The sequence below is a fragment of the Bos indicus x Bos taurus genome, chromosome 19, assembly GCF_003369695.1.
Source record: "Bos indicus x Bos taurus breed Angus x Brahman F1 hybrid chromosome 19, Bos_hybrid_MaternalHap_v2.0, whole genome shotgun sequence".
Taxonomy (NCBI): Eukaryota; Metazoa; Chordata; class Mammalia; order Artiodactyla; family Bovidae; genus Bos; species Bos indicus x Bos taurus.
In genome coordinates, this window is record NC_040094.1 from 48635618 (window position 1) to 48653469 (window position 17852).

Sequence of the window (17852 nt, forward strand, 5' to 3'; positions counted from 1 at the left end):
TTTGTTGGTAAAGTAGTGTCTCTGCTTTTTAATACGCTGTCTAGGTTTGCCATAGCTTTTCTTCCAAGGAGCAAGCATCTTTTAATTTCATGGCTGCAGTCACCATCTGCAGTGATTTTGGAGCCCAGGAAAATAACATCTTTCACCGTTTCCATTGTTTCCCCATCTATTTGCCATGAAATGATGGAACCTAATGCCATGATCTTAGTTTTTTGAATATTGAGTTTTAAGCCAGCTTTTTCACTCTCCTCTTTCACCTTCATCAAGAAGCTCTTTAGTTCCTCTTCGCTTTCTGTCATAAGGGTTGTGTCATAGTTGCTGTACAATATTATATGAGTTACAGGTATATAATATTATATAAGTTACAGGTATACAATAAAGTAATTCACACTTTTTAAAGGTTTTGTACTCCATTTATAGTTATTGTAAAGTAATGGCTATGTTCTTTCTCTGTGTTGTACAATATATCCTTGTAGCTTATTTTATACCTTATTATGGGTTGACCAAAAGGTTCATTTGGATTTTGCCATAAGATGTTACCAAAAACCCCAAACTTTGGCCAACCTAATAGTCTGTGCTTGTTAGTCCTCTACCCCTGTTTTTCCTTTCCTCTTTTCCCTATCTCTGGGCCTCCCTGGTGGCTCAGATGGTAAACAGTGTGCCTGCAGTGTGGGAAATCCAGGTTGGATCCCTGGGTCAGGAAGATCCCCTAGAGAAGGGAATGGGCCCTCCTCCTTTCCCTCTCTCTATGGGTAACCACTAGTTTTTCCTCTTACATCTGTGAGTCTGCTTCTTTTTTGTTATATTCACGGATTTGTTGTATGTTTTAGATTTCACGTGTAAGTGATATCACGCAGTGTTTGTCTTTCTTTTTCTGACTTGGCGTTATTGCCCTTCAAGTCTGTCCATGTTGCTGCTAGTGGCAGAATAGTAGTGTGGCTGAGTAGTATTCTGGCGTGTGTAAGCATGTGTGCGTGTGTTTGGTATACCACATCTTCTTTATCCATTCATCTGTTGATGGATGCTTAGGTTGCATCCATATCTTGGCAATTGTAAATAACACTTCTAGGAACATTGGTATGCATGTATCTTTTAGAATTAGCTTTTTTTTTTTTTTTAATGTATACCTGGGAGTGGCGTTGCTCAGTCAAATGGTAGTTCTCTTTTTAGTTTTTTGAGAAGCCTTCATACTGTTTTTGACAGTGACTGCACCGATTTACACTCCTATGAACAGTGTACAGGGGTTCCCTTTTCCCCACATCCTCGCCGACACTTGTTACTGTGTTCTTTCCGATGATAGCCATTCTGACGTGTGTGAGGTGATATCTCATTGTGGTTTTGATCTGCATTTCCCTGATGATTAGCAGTGTTGAGCATCTTTTTATAGGCCTGTTGGCCATTTGTTTTCCTCTTTGGAAAAAGTCTATTCAGTTCTCCTGCCCATTTTTAAAGATTTTTCATTTTGTTCATCTTTTCAAAGAATTCTTAATTTCATTACTGTCCTCAGGCTTTTTATTTACTATTTAATGCTTCTGCTCTGAAAAAAATTGAGCCCTGATATCACATCCTCTAAATTTTGGTCAGTAGACAGCTTTATGAATGTATTCATGGTATTCTCTGACTTTGAAGTTATTACTTACAAATAAATACTACTAATGTACTATCTAATGTCTAGGTTGGTCATAACTTTTCTTCCAAGGAGCACGCATCTTTAATTTCATTGCTGCAGCCACCAGCTGCAGTGATTTTAGAAACCAAAAAAATAAAGTCTGTCACTGTTTCCATTGTTTCCCCCATCTATTTGCAATGAAGTGATGGGACCAGATGCCATAATCTTAGTTTTCTGAATGTTGAGTTTTGAGCCAACGTTTTCACTCTCCTCTTTCGCTTTCATCAAGAGGCTCTTTAGTTCTTCTTCGCTTTCTGCCAAGTGGGGTGTCATCTGCATATCTGAGATTATTGACGCTTGCTCCTTGGAAGAAAAATTATGACCAACCCAGACAGCATATTAAATAACAGAAACATTACTTTGCCAACAAAGGTGCATCTAGTCAAAGCTATGGTTTTTCCAGTGGTCATGTATGGATGTGAGAGTTGGACTATAAAGAAAGCTGAGTGCCAAAGAATTGATGCTTTTGAACTGTGGTATTGGAGAAAACTCTTGAGAGTCCCTTGGACTGCAAGGAGATCCAACCAGTCCATCCTAAAGGAGATCAGTCCTGGGTGTTCATTGGAAGGACTGATGCTGAAGCTGAAACTCCAATACTTTGGCCACTTCATGCGATGAGCTGACTTATTGGAAAAGACCCTGATGCTGGGAAAGATTGAACATGGGAGGAGAAGGAGCCGACAGAGGATGAGATGGTTGGATGGCATCAGTGACTCGATGGACATGAGTTTGAGTAAGCTCCGGGAGTTGGTGATGGACAGGGAAGCGTGGCGTGCTGCAGTCCATGGGATTGTGAAGAGTCGGACATGACTGAGCGATTGAACTGACTGAACTGAGTATCTAATACACCATCTCAAATTGCATTTTTTGTCACTTCTCTGTAGCAGTTGCCTGTGTTACTGTTCGTAAATAGTTGTTCTGTGCTTTATTGAATTATTTATTTAAAATTATTCATTTTAGTTATTTAGGTTTTACTTGTTTAGAGTTTTTTGTTTAGTTTTCATTATTAGGAAGTTAGTATTGAAGTCTTTAGGTGATAGATACTTTCTTTAAAAGACCTTACTTTGGTATTCAAATCCCTAAATTTTCAACAGACTGATTGAGTGTTTTCTCTGTACTTAGATAGCTGCTGTATTCTTTGTGTTATGTTCAGGTGAGCTCCTCCTTTTCATTGGGACCATATTGCTATAAGTTGATGCTGATCAGCTACCTTTCAATTTTTTTAGACAGTAGATATGGTTGCTATTAGTCTTGGAAATTGTAAAACTACATAATATTGCTTTTTCCTCAAATAAAATAAATTCTGAATTTCTTCTTTTTAAAACTGTTCACTATGATCAGTGGAGATAGGGAGTGTTCGTATGAGAGTCCATCATGGATAACTAGTGGCCACACACTGATATTTTTGTATTGGTAAACACAGTTGACTTCACTTTGCCACACTGCACACATTTCATATACTTACATTCATACAGGTTTCAAAGAGATCAGATTTCAAATAGTCTGTTGTCAGAAATAAATATTATGTTGTGTTTCTGATAACATTAATGTATCTATTCAGATTTGAAATAAATGTGTTCTGATTATTTGATACTTCACAGAATAGTATGGGTGTAAAACAACATGCAGGCATTTTTGTTTGTAGTTTAGAGTCAGGAGAATGGGGAGACTAAAGACGGTAATACATGGTATTTGGGGAAGAAGCGAGGAAAAGAGAAATGTATAAAACATATACTTCATTTTTTATACTTTATAGATGAAAAGGGAACCAGAAAGGTACTTTGCCAGCTTAATGTTAATTTTGTAATTGGTTGGAGCAGTAAAGTTTTATTTTTCATTATCATGTGTCAGAAGCTCTTTCTACAGTGGACTAGCCATTATTTGATAAAGACTGTCATGTCACATTTTAATTTCCTCTTTCTGGGTTGCATCTGAGGGTGTTCATTTCTTTTATATGTTTTTTATTTTCTATGAATAGATACTTTCTTCTTGCTAAAAAACAGGAAACTATATGAATTACAGTTCTTTCTTTTCATCTGCTTTTCACTTATATCTAGCCCGTGTCAAATTGTCAGATTCTATTGGTTTTTCTCTCTCAATTTTTTTAAACTTGTTTTTGATCCCTCTGTTTTAGGGGAGTCATTTGTTTTTTGTTGCATAACTAACAAAAGTTCCATGGCATTCTTCCTTTATTCAGGGTGTGGTTTGTGTCACCATTTAAGCACAGTTATGAGAAGAGGTTGATCAGGATATTGGATAAGTACTATTCTCACGATTTTCCAGTTTTAAACCACCATTAGATTGGGGGTTAAGAAGGAGGAAATAAAGAGTAGCACAAACCATCTCTCTCCTTCTACCCTTGCTTCCCACCCTCACTCTAGGAAATCCATTGTTACTCAAAGGTTTATTTTTCTAGTAAATGTTTAGGAACTAAAATATTATGAATGTTATAAGAGTTTGCCTATGAAAGCTCTGTTAAAAACTTTTTAAAATACAGATTTTTCTTTCCAAATAAAATTTCCACTCTCTCTCTCTACTTCCTTAACAGTTATATTGTTCAAAACTTTCCTCCTAAGTTTTCTTCTAAGAATTATATAACTTTAACTTGCATTTAGGTCTTTGATCCATTCTGAGTTAATTTTTGTATTTGGTATAAGATAAGGTTCCACCTTCATTGTTTTGCATACACATATCCAGTTTTCCCAACACCGTATATTGAAAAACTTGTCCACTTGATCCATATGAATTTTAGGATGACTTTTTTTATCTATGCAAAAAAACCTCTGGGATTTTGATAAAGATTGCATTGAATCTATGGATCATTTTGGGTAGTATTGCCATCTTAACAGTGTTAAGTTTTACAATTCATGAGCAAGGATTTTCTTTCCATTTATTTGTGTCTTCTTTATTTTCTTTCAGCAACATTTTGTAGTTTCAGAGTTTCAGGTCTTTAGCTTCCTTTATTAAATTTACTTGTAGGTATTTTTTGTTGCTATTTTAAATTGAATTGTTTTCTTAATTTCCTTTCCAGATTGTTCACTGTTAGAGAATTTTTGTATGTTGATTTTGTGTCGTACAACTTTGCTGAGTTCATTTATTGGTGGAATCTTTAGGATTTTCTATATTTATGATTTTGTCATCTGCGAACAAAGATAACTTTGCTTCTTTCTTTCTAACTTGGACGCCTGTACTTCTTTCTCTTGCCTGTAACTAAAACCTTTTTATCCTCCTTTCACATTTGACAGTGAATTTGTTTTTAGATTAACCTTACTAGTTCAGTTCAGTTCAGTCCCTCAGTCATGTCTGACTCTTTGCGACCCCATGAATCGTAGCACACCAGGCCTCCCTGTCCATCACCAACTCCCAGAGTTTACCCAAACTCATGTCCATCGAGTCGGTGATGCCATCCAGCCATCTCATTCTCTGTCCCCTTCTCCTCCTGCCCCCAATCCCTCCCAGCATCAGGGTCTTTTCCAATGAGTCAAGTCTTCACATCAGGTGGCCAAAGTATTGGAGTTTCAGCTTTAGCATCAGTCTTTCCAATGAACACCCAGGACTGATTTCCTTTAGAATGGACTGGTTGGATCTCCTTGCAGTCCAAGGGACTCTCAAGAGTCTTCTCCAACACCACAGTTCAAAAGCATCAATTCTTCGGCGCTCAGCTTTCTTTATAGTCCAACTCTCACATCCATACATGACCACAGGAAAAACCATAGCCTTGACTAGACAGACCGTTGTTGGCAAAGTAATGTCTCTGCTTTTGAATATGCTATCTAGGTTAGTCATAACTTTCCTTCCAAGGAGCAAGCGTCTTTTAATTTCATGGCTGCAGTCACCATCTGCAGTGATTTTGGAGCCCAACAACATAAAGTCTGACACATTGTCCACTGTTTCCCCATCTATTTCCCATGAAGTGATGGGACCAGATGCCATGACCTTTGTTTCCTGAATGTTGAACTTTAAGCCAACTCTTTCACTTTCATCAAGAGGCTTTTTAGTTCCTCTTCACTTTATAAGGGTGGTGTCATCTGCACATCTGAGGTTATTGATATTTCTCCCTGCAGTCTTGATTCCAGCTTGTGCTTCTTCCAGCCCAGCATTTCTCATGATGTACTCTGCATATAAGTTAAATAAGCAGTGTGACAATATATAGCCTTGACGTACTCCTTACTAAGTATGCATTTAATCTCAAAACCAATTTTGTGAAAGTACTTTCTTGGTACTTTATGTTCTACTCGTCTTTATATTTATCCTTCAGTTCTCATTTTCCTCGTCCTTGCTTTTGTTTGATCTGGCTCCATACCATTCTCCCATGAATATCTGAGTCTATGCCAGTTTCTCCATAGAAGTTCCCCTTTGCTGTGAAACATTTAATGAAGACAAATACTTAAGTAGTAATTAAAATTTATATTTTAATGTCTTTATAGTTGCTTGGGGCTTCCCTGGTGGCTCAGCTGATAAAAAAAAATCCACCTGCAACGTGGGAGACCTGGTTTTAATCCCTGGGTTGGGAAGATCCCCTGGAGAAGGGAACAGCTATCCACTCCAGTATTCAAGCCTGGAGAGTTCCATGGACTGTATAGTCCATGGGGTCACAAAGAGTCAGACACAGCTGAGCGAATTTCATTCATAGTTGTTGAGCAAGGTGTGCTTCAGCATCATCTTCAGCATCTCAGTTTACAGAGGAACCTCCGTAGATGGATTTTTTTTTTCACCATTAACATTTCTTTATGATCTATCTGATTGCTCTTAATCCCCTGTCCTCTACCCCTCAGTAATCTTGGTAAAAATTAACAAGTACAGACACATTGGTCTCTCTTCAAAACAGGCTCTGAATGATGGAAACTTTATAACTGGGATTGGTTTAAAAAATAAATAAACCCATAACACAAGAGTTGTAGTGCTAAAAGAGTGATTGAGAAGAAATCCTAACTTTTACCCATAGATATGAATACTTTCAGAGATGAGGCCTTGATTTCTATTTTGTTTCAACTTTTTTTGTTAGATGAGGTCTTTTAGTGATCCATTTTCATGAGGTATTTATAGATCTCTCTAATCCGGTGTCCACAAAGTTTAGTGTGCTTTCGAATCACTTGGAGGGTTTGCTAAGCACAGATTGCTGAGCCTATACTGTCTCAAGTTTCTGGTCCTCAGCTGGTTTGACATGGGGTCTGATCATTTGCATTTCTAACAAATTTGCAGATGATGCTTTACTGCTGGTCCAGACACCACAGTTTGAGAACTAGTGGTCTAAATCATACTGTTTAACTTTCTGTACCCACATATTTCTCTTTGTCTAACTTAGACCATTTTGACTTGGGTTTTCTACCACCTTCTAAGTTATAGCATGTTTTCTTCAACATTATTTCCTTCTCAGTTTTAAAAATTTAATTGGTAATATCATTGTTCTTATCATTCCCCCATGGCATCTTAGACATCTTTGTTTTACCCCTCTGTCACAGACAGTTCAGACTTTCCAAAGCATGCTGTATCTGTAATGGTGATGATGATGAAGATAGCAGCAGAAACAGTGATAAAAACAGCTAGCATTTGTAAAGGATATTCTGTGCTGGCACTTTTCTAACCATTTTATTTGAGTTAATTCATGTAATCCTTGCAACTGTCCCATGCTGTAGCTACTGTTATTAATCCCAAGTAACTGATGAGGAAACAGGCACAGAAAAGTTCTCACAGCTAGGAAAAGGTCAAAGAGATGGGATCTAACTTAGGCTTTCTAGTTTCAGGGCTCAGATCGTTCATTCCTCTGTTATCCAGTCCTTCCCTACTATTCTGTTAAATTGACCAAAAAGTTCTGTTGGGTTTTCCAACAAGATCTTATACCATGTTAAGCTGCCTTTCCATTCTCTGTCTTGAAACCATGTGCTTACTTTGTTTTCTGTAATCATAGACTTTTTGCTCTGGGCCTAGTAAGGCTAACTTGCCCAGTTTCTTATTACCTGTAAGTGCTAGAGCTACAACCTCAATCTTTCAAATGACTAAGCCCATACTCTAATAGGATTCCCTGGTGGCTCAGACAGTAAAGAGTTTGCCTGCAACGCGGGAGATCCGGGTTTGATCCCTGTGTCGGGAAGATCCCCTGGAGAAGGAAATGGCAGCCTACTCCAGTATCTTGCCTGGAAAATCCCACGGATGAAGCCTGGCAGGCTACAGTCCATGGGGTCACATAGAGTCTGACATGACTGAGTGACTTCATCATAGTCTAATCAGTATGCATCCTCTGCATACAGTATGCATCTCAACTCAGCCGTATACCCAAACTCAAGTCTCGTACAGCATAGGAATCATATACCCAGTATTGGTTCAGATTTCAGATCAGTGGTTTCCTGTTATCTCTTACATCACAATAAAATACTTGGTTTGGTTTTAGAGTCCCCTTTGTTGTTTAGTTGCGAAGTTGTATCCGACTGCTTTGCAACTCAGTGGACTGTAGCCCGCCAGGCTCCTCTGTCCATGGAATTTCCCAGGCAAGAATGGAGTAAGGTACCATTTTCCTCTTCATTAGAGTCCCCTACTCATCTTACTTCAACCGCTTTAAAAAACTGTTTGGTAAACCCTTTGACACAGAGTTCTTCTACCCATCTGATTCATCTTATATACCATTTATTTTACAGCAAAATGTATTAGCATTCTAGGCTTCCAAACTGCTGTGTCCCATCTTTCATGTTGACCGATTATGTTCTCCACCAACTAGTGTTAAGCATCTTGGACAATCTGTCATGCTTGTGATTGTATCTTCTGTGTGTGTTTGACTTAAGACAACACTAGTTCTTTATAATTTGAAAGAGAGCAACATTATAATCTACCTTATAAAATAACATAAATTCATTATTAGACATGTACAGTGTCCCATAGATGACAGAGATGAAGGTAGAAAAGCAGAATTAAATATCCACTGTGAACTAAAAAGGTAACAATTGGAACTCCCTGAGAAAATAGAGAAGTCTACATGGTATTGAATTTTCCATATCTCTAGGATCTTGATTTTCCCCCTTGACTTCATCTCATAATTCTTAAACATTCTTCCTACCTCCCTCAACTTCTCCTGCCATCCTTCAATTTCTTTCTTACATATCTACCCTCAGTTGCTGATTTCTGTCTGTCTACTAGCCCCAAATTTCATTATAAAAACTGTTATTAAAATTTTTAGATGTATAGAGTCCCTTGAGCAGGGACCAGGGCTGTCTTTGTCAGAACTCAGCAGGTAAAAGAATTATTCTACTGCCATAATAAAATAATAAAATTCTAGGAAAGGACTTAAGAGATTTAAGAATTAAACTATTAATAATTTCTCCTATACAAAGCAATTTTGGATAAGTAAAATGTTTTATTATTTTTGAATTGGTGAGATTACAATGAAAGAGGTTCTAATGTTGGCTGCAGATAAAGTAGCCTGCAGATATGCATATAAGTCACTTGAGATCTTCATTTGTGATAGTGATTTTTTAAAAATAGGCTCAAGTTTTACAGTTAACAGAGGTGAGAATTCTGCTGTTCCAAAGCTTGCTTTTGGCAGAGAACCATTCTGTTAGCACCCTCAGTCTTGGTTGCCATGGAGACAGTAGACTTTATTTTAACATACACTTAAAATATACATACATACCCTAAGATTTAAGTGTGATTTAGTTGACTGTAGGTTTTGAGTATCAAAAATACTTTCTATTTTTTAAAGACTGTATTTTTGACCTCCAGAGAAAATAGAGTAGAATTCTGGTCATGGTGATGACAAAGTTTTGCATTACTTTTTACAAGGTCTTTTAGGAATAACTTAGAATCCCCCTGTGAATCAGTAATGGATGAGGATTTTGAAGAACGTGCCGAAACTTTTGATAAAAGAAATGTGATCTTAAGCACTCACGTGTCTGGAACACCTGTAGTTATAGTGTATATAATGCATACAAATCAATTTCAGATTCGGCTGGTACTTTTGCCACCAGTATTATACTAAGCACATTCATCCTATTACAGTTTGTTTAATAGAATTCAGTTTAAAAGTACCAAAGCAGTCTTCAGAATTTTAACTTTTAATATATTTAACTATTTAAATGTATATCAATAATGTTCCTTAACATTTTTGCCTAAAAGTCATTAAATAAAATGTACACTAGCTTTTACTATGAAAACTTTCAATTCATGAATTATGCTTTTTTCATTCATTCAATCCTTATAAGATTGAGTGAATTCCATGGCATGGAATATTGCTGTTCCATAGACCTCATAATTATATTTGTAAGCAAATCACATCTCTTTATCTTTAGCAGCCAGTTGCAGACTCTCATGGCCTAGTTAATATCTTAGTCCACTAGCAGGTTTGACTTCTTACCTAATAGCTGAGCAGTTAGGTAATTGATTTCCTTGTTAAGCTAAATAGGTTAATCCTACTTAAGGTAGTTATCACAACCCAGTATTGTATTGATAGTTATTTCTGGATAAAGAAAAGTTTTGGTTACATTTATTATAAACAAAATTTTAAAGCTTAGTCTGATACTTCAGTCAGTTAATACCTGTATTTAACAGCAAAGGAAGACAAAATCAGAAAGCTCTTTGCTTTATAAGGAAAGAGAAAATAGCTAAAGGTAATAGATGATTAGATTTTAGCTTTTCCAGTTTGCAGTGACTTTTTAACAAGACCCATCTCCTCTATGAAGAATGCAGTTAAATTTTTTCCTGGCACAAAAAAAAAAAAATAGGGTAACCTGATCTGAGTCTGACAGAGTGTGTCGTTCATTTAAGTGCTTCCATCTGTTGCCTGCTGTTCCCCTTACTCATGACCCCTCTATGTTTCTCTTTCCTTTCTCTTTCCCTGTTTCTCTTTCCTTTTTCTTCCTTTCTTTCTGTTTTCCTCTCTCTCTCTCGTTTTTTTTTTTTCCCTCTCCCTCTCTCTCTGTCTCTTTTTTTGTCCTTAGCCCCTCTGAGGAAGGCAAAGTTTGTTGAGAGCCCACGAATTCCAGAATCCGAGCTTGGCTCACCAACCCTCACTTCAGCTCAGAAACTGGACGTGGATGCATACTGCCCTGGTAAGCGTGCATGCAAAGTATCTGCTTTGAAAGAGGGAGGTTTGGATTAGGCCCATCCAACAGAGCAGTGTTTTGCATGTATATTATTCATAAAATCACAGCTGTTATCTCTTGTGCAACTGACTGTGTATTTTCCTTATTAGAGCAGTTTCTACTGAACATCCTTTTTGATTATTGATATAATTATGTAGATATTGAAAACAGCTTCAAGGATAATTTTCAAAAGAATCAAAATAATTTGGTAGATACATTCTCAGGGTGTGTGACCCTGATTTGTGTGACCTGAGATACTTGAAGAAATTTTGCTTTGGCCATGTCCACTCAGCAGTGTTCAAGTGTGAATAAAAATGTCGATTCAACCCTAGTCCTTTGCATGTGATCTTTTTTTTTTTTTTTTTTGGCCTTAATCCCTATTGGTTTTCTGAACAGTTATAGAAAATAGTTGTGATGTTGGAAACATTATACTTGAATTAGGAAAAAAAGTTACAGTTTCCTGATTTGGACTCCTGGACACTGACTGTTAGAAATACCTCTTCTCATGAATGGCCTGTAAGCACATGTGGGAGTTCACTAAAACCCTTCTTGTGTGGGAGCCAAGCTGACACAGACTCATTATCAATGCTTAGATTCTTCCAAACTTAGATGAGTTGCTTGGCAACATCCTTTACACTTACGCTACAGTGAGTCTATAGAGCTATGTTAGAAATGTTCACAGCCCTAGTTGAGTATACAGATCAGAGCTTCAGTAAAGAACTTTAGAAGACTTGGTTTTAGGTCTTTTGTTTATTCCTGCTCATTAAAATCAATGTTAAACCACAGTGCATACCACTACTACACATTTACCATACTAGAGATTAGCAGAATAAGGTGATTTCTAATTCTAGGTAAGATATCAGTAGCTGTAATCTGAAATGTCAGGCTAGTATACCTCTGAAGCCAGGTGAGACATGTAATTTTTAAAAAAAGACAGGAGGCAAAAAACTTGAGGCAAACCTAATCAGAGACATTTGATTTTATGAACCAGCTTTGAATATTGAAAGACCTTAGGGATTTCGCTTTCAAGTTGCAGAACCTTGGTCTTCATCTACTGTTGTAAATGACTTTCATTTTTAAATCAATCACAGGTAGGTATTAGAAACTAGCTTTTCTGTATCTAAAAGGAACAAAGTAGCATCCTAAAATGACACAGTAGCACATTGTTAAAAGAATTCCTGTTTTGAGGTATTATCATGTTTCTTGGACATTGGAATATTATACTCTGCATGTCTTCATGCAAATTTTGGTATAATAAAGTAAAATAATTAAATGCACTGATTCTCTATTCCTGCATTGAGGTTTGGAAGAGAAGAGAGGTCTTTTCTTTTTCAGATTTGCAAATCAGATTTAGTGTGGGGGGACTAATTTTTCACTTCCTGATTGCCTATCTGACATCTTTAATCTAATCTAGTGATTGTTACTGTCAAGAAGCAAGGGAGCTGCTGTTATTTAGAATGCCAGTGCTGAATCATTATGAAAAACCTTGTCCATGTTATTACTTATGTATATTTTCCACAAACATGAATCTTCACTGAATTGGAATTGAAGCAAACTAAACCTCAATTAACATTTTCAGAAAACCAGGAAGAAACTAAAACACATTGCCAAAATGTTAATTGCCACACTCTGCAGTCTCTCCTTTTCTTATCCGAAGCAGATTTAAGGCATAGAAACGTCTTAGTGATTTGTTCTTTTATAATAAATTCTGTGAAAATAAGTTTCTGCGGAGATAAGATTAGTGACCTGGGGGTTGAAGCTGTAATCCTCTACATAGTACCAAAAATTAACAATAAACAAGTAAATTTAGTATACTCATAAAGCAAACAAATATTCCATTCTTTCTGAATTTCTCTTACATAGGATATACTAACAGAATAATGATCATATTAATATTTTATGATATACTCATACATAATGCAGTTAAAACTAGTGATCTGATATCTTCCTTTATTTATTATCACATGCAAATTTGGAGAAAGAGTATATGTCACAGAGGCAACAAGCATAAGCTAAAGGTTAAATGAGCCCTGGTTCTCACATTTTAGCATGCTTCTCTGGTGGCTCAGTGGTAAAGAATCCGCCTGCCAATGCAGGAGGTGCAGGTTCAATCCCTGGGTTGGGAAGATCCCCCGGAGGAGGAAATGGCAACCCATTCCAGTATTCTTGCCTGGAAAATCTTATGGACAGAGGAGTCTGGTGGGCTACAGTCCATGGGGTTGCTAAGAGTCTGACATGACTTAGAAACTAAACGACAACAGCAGCAAGACTTGCCTGGAGGATTTCTTCAAAGGCAGATTGTGGGACCCAGCCCCAGAATTTCGGATTCACTAAGCCTGGGTAGGTTGAGAATTTGCTTCTCTAACAAACTCTCAGCTAGTGCTGAAGCTGCTGGATGAGGTGCCACACTATGAGAACCAGCTGGGTTACAGGGTGGCTGCCAGCTGCACCCATCATGCTCATTCTGCTGTTGACGTCTGAGGAGTAATTGGTGATGTTGTTTCTTTATTATCCGGACCTCAACATTTTGGTGTCTGTATTTTAGATGGGAAGAAGAAAGCTTTTGTTTCTGAGAGATGGACATGTATTTTCCTTGGTTTGTCTTTTGGTCCATGGTATCTGTGTACCTGTAACAAGTTTTCAGTGTTGTCCTGCAAGGAAAAGGAAATTGTGGATCAAATCAGAGCGAGTTGTTGATGTTTGGTCTGCAGGGACTGGGGAAAGCTACAATGGGGTATAGGTGTTGATCCAGATTATTTGTCTACTAAACTGAGGGATTCAGTCTATATAGCATTAGATTCTAGAATACTTAAGTTTTACCGTCCCTCAAATCAGATTTGTTGTATACAGAAAATGTGAGGAACAGTATGAGTAAACAGTATGTTTTGGTTCCGCAACTGAAACCACAGAGATGATCAATGATGTTACATAACTGAACTTCCAGAGTCGGGGAGGTCAAGCGAATTGTGTTTGATAATCGTCTTACATTGAGGAAATTAGGACCTAGAGAATTTAAGTGATTTGTGTGAGGGTATAAGCAGGATTTATTGTTGAACTCTTGAAGTGGACACAGTGTAGTCCAGAAATACAGTACCCCTAACTCTATTACTGTGTAAAATTCTATAAGCATCCCTTGCTTGGCCCTTAAATTAAAAAGTAGAAACTTCAGTTTTTAAGTATGAGACAAGGCTGTATTCTCTTTTTAGGGTAACCAACTGATATCAGTGATTTCAGTAAAACAATTGCCTAAATGAGAGAACGCACTCATCCTAGCCTCTAACTTTTCTGCCTACAAGCATTGGTTATTAGCTGTGTGATTTTAGGCAAGTCACTTAACTTGTCTAAGCTTCAGTTTCCTCATCTGTAAAAATGGAAATGGTAATCTTAAATCAGATTAATAAATACAGAGCACTTAGCAGAATGCTTGTTTTATAGTAAATGCTTATAAATGTTAGCTAATTTTGTTGTTATTATAGTGATGATCCTGAGTGTATATCACAACATCTTAAAGTGTTTTTAAACAGGAAATACAAGATGTAAAGGTTTAGGGTCATTTTTAGTTAGAATGTGTCTGCCTGTGTTTCAATTACAGTTTTCTCCTTAGTAGTTTTGTGATCTTGAACATGTTGTGTAATTTCTTCGTGCCTCAGTTTCCTATCACAGCAACGTTACGTATAACATTGATGTTACTTGATAATTTAACAAATTAAGTATATATTTGCATAGATACATGAATACACATTCAAAGGGGGAAATGTCTAGAAGAATACACCAAACTAACCTTGGTTGCCTAAAGAGGGAGAGAATTGGGATTCTGTTTGTTGTCAGAGGAGAGAGTAGCATTCGTGAGATAAGAACGTTATCTTATGTTAGCAGTGATTGTGGCTGGCTGGTGGGATTACAGGTGATTTTTCTTTTCTTTATTGGGCAGTATGTGTTTCAGAGAGCTTGGGTTCTGAAATTAACTCTACATTTAATTCGTGACTCTGTCACCTACTAGCTGTGTGATAACATGTAACATTCATAGTCTTAAATTCCTTGTAGGATTGTGATTAAAAACAGCTCTTTTTTTTTTTAACAATAAATCTTATAGAGTTGTTAAGATTAAGTAAAATAATGTATATGACAAATGCTCAGCTCAGGTGAAATAAATAAGAAATGTATTACCCTTCCTGTTGTTCATCATCATCATTATACTTTTCTTTTCTAAAATTTCTGCAGGGAATTTGTATTGAGGTTTTTCAGTAATCAGATGCTACTAAAGGATAGCAACATTCCTTCTTAGTTTTTTCAAGCTTTTTATGTTGCACATTATAACAACACATAATTTCAGGTGTCGAAATGAACCTTGATACAGATGGCAGGCCAAGTTGACAGTTTCATAGGACTTTTGATACATGTGCAAGGTTAAGAGCCAAAGTCCAGACCCGAGTTCTGAAAATAGACAGGCTTTTATCCATAGCAGATACTTTCAGAGGAATTTGAGATTAATCTTTTTGTAATAGATCCTTTTGAATCTCTTTAAAAATGGCACTGTCCTTCAAAGGACAATGTTATTTAAGGTGACAGCAAAATTAGGATGTATTTGAAACTCAAGAATGGAAGAGAGTTTTATGATACTTTCTTACTTGAAGGTGCATACTCATTTTTATATAGTTTTTGATTCATAAAATACTTTTTATTTGGATTTATTAACAGCATTGTGTACTTTATAGCACAAGTACAAGCCACTGTACATGATGAAATAGTTCACATAAAGTGAGTAGTTCCTTGATTCCTCTTTTCCCAACTCCTGTGTAGTCATGGTCATTCTACTTAGAAGAAAAGGATGATCTGTTTTCTCATCTTCTGTTGTTTGTTTTTCTGAAAACATTATCAGATGTTACCTTTATTCCAAATGGTTTGGCATTCTTCTTTACTTTGCTGTGAATTTTATTCTTTAGAGGTAAAACCCTCTGTCTGGTTTTTGATTGGTTTATGGGTACCAGGAGCCTTTTTCTTGTAATTCACAGCTTCTATTATGTTGTATTTGTATTTCTTATGTCTACTGTGTTGAAAACACAGATATACTGCAAGATTTTTAACCGGAGTTAAATTGGTGAGTTTTGGGGTGAAGGGTCTCTAAACCCCTTAAAATTATATACAAACACTGTTCTACATGCACATATATACTTCTTTCTGTTAATATAACAGCTTCTCAGAGCAATCTGTAACACGTCTTTCCCCACTACCCGCCCCCAAAAAGAAGGAGAAAAGAAATGCTGTTATAAATGTTGAAATGGAATGAAGGTTGTTAATGGTACAACTGTTAGAACAACAACAACAAAAACCCCACCTAAATGTTGGGTAGTGGACAAACTTATAAATCAAATGAAGGTAGAAATGCACTGCAGTGCCGCCCTAACCAGTGAAAGTCCACATAACAACTAGAGAGAGGAAGCAGAGGGATAAACAGGAATGATCTCAGCATATTTCAAGCATGAGAGAGACTGCCTGAAAACGGATTATGCACATAAGCACACCAAAGAGCTAGAATAAGAGAATGAACAGCTTTCCATCTGCATACTCCTGTATCAACTAATAAGTTCTTAGCATGTTAGAAAGTTCTTCCAGTGGACAGGTGCTTTATTGAATAGAACTTTTCACTTTGAACATTTTTAGTTGTTTTCTTGATTTACATTTTATCATTATTTAAGACATTAACCATCTTTTTCAATCAAAATATAGTGAATTGACAATGTGCACTAACCTCTGCTATACAGCACAGTGCCTCAGTTATACACATGTAGACCTTCTTTTTTAATATTCTTGTCCATTATGGCTTCTCCCAGGCTATTGAATACTTAGTTCCCTCTGCTGTAGTAGGACCTTGTTGCTTATCCATCCTCTGTATACTGGTTTACATCTGCTAACCCCTAACTCCCAGTCCTTCCCTCCCCCATTAACTGTCTTCTAACTGGCCTCTTCTCAAGGTGTTTTGCATCACAAATTATAAAGACTTGGCCTGTAAGTATGGTGCTTAGATCTGTAATTCAGTTAGATATCCAAATGGAAGTTTTTGTATTAACTCTTAAATCTGTCTTAACTTTGGGTTTTTGAGGCAGTGAAATGCACTAGTTTATAGCCTGCAGACCCGAGAGCCAGGCTGCCCATGTTCAGACACTGAGTCTACCACTTTGTGCTGGTGTGACCTTGGGCATATTACTTAACTGTAAGACTGATTAATTTCCTTATCTGCAAAATGGGGATTATAATATTACCTGTATCATAGGAATGCTGTGAAGATGTAATAATTAAAATATATAAAATAATGACAATCATGTGGTCCAGAGTTAGTTTTAATAAATCTTAGCTACAGTTAAAGTGTTCCACAGCCTTTACTGCTTTCCCTCTATGAATGGTATGTGTGGAACTTTCCTGATGGTCCAGTGGTTAAGAATCTGCCTCCCAATACAGGGAACGTGGGTTCAGTTCCTGGTTGGGGAATTTAGATTCCGCCTGCTGTGAGGCAACTAAGCATGTGCCCAACTAGAGAGAGGCCTGTGTGTCACAACCAAGATCCAGTGCAGCCAAGTAAATAAATAAATACTGAAAAGAGTGCTGTGGGTAAGAGTATCACTATCCTTTTTATGAGAGCACTTCACAAAGAGGATAAAATTGCACCTGTAACCTGCTGTCACTGGCCTGTTTTCATAAGCAGTCTATGCATAGATTCTAAGCTTTGTGGGTTTTCGTTTTTTGGTTTTTTTTTTTAAATGAAGGCAGTTTTTCATAGTGATAAATAGCCCTGGGATCATATAAACTTGGCTAAGTCTAACCATGCCACTTACTAGTTGTATAACTTTTATTATTTAGTCTTCCTAATTTTCTGGTTCTTCATCTGTAAAGGACAGAGAGTAATATCATGTACTCCATAGGGTGTTTGTGATGATTAATTAAGATATAAGGTACTTATTAGCACAATGTCTGGAGCACCAGTTATTATGATGAATAACATCTCACATATATATATATGTTATTATAAATTTATTTCTGAAAAAAAATGCAGCTTTATGTTCTTCTTTCCCTACGCAATATATATACGTTCCTGCAGCCCAGTATTCATGAAAAATTCA

The 17852-nt window shown here is 36.8% G+C and overlaps 1 protein-coding gene across 10 annotated transcripts in view; it reads left to right on the plus strand.

Annotated features, from left to right (window-relative positions):
- Positions 1 to 17852, plus strand: part of TANC2 (tetratricopeptide repeat, ankyrin repeat and coiled-coil containing 2) — a 363890-nt gene that overhangs the window by 175468 nt on the left and 170570 nt on the right. For 4 of the 10 annotated variants that reach the window (XM_027517571.1, XM_027517573.1, XM_027517575.1 and 1 more), the window contains exon 5: positions 10594 to 10704. The exons of the other annotated variants lie outside the window; for them this stretch is intronic. In XM_027517571.1, the coding sequence (XP_027373372.1) occupies positions 10594 to 10704 (111 nt within the window). The remainder of the gene's footprint in view (positions 1 to 10593; positions 10705 to 17852) is intronic. 10 annotated transcript variants of the gene reach the window in all.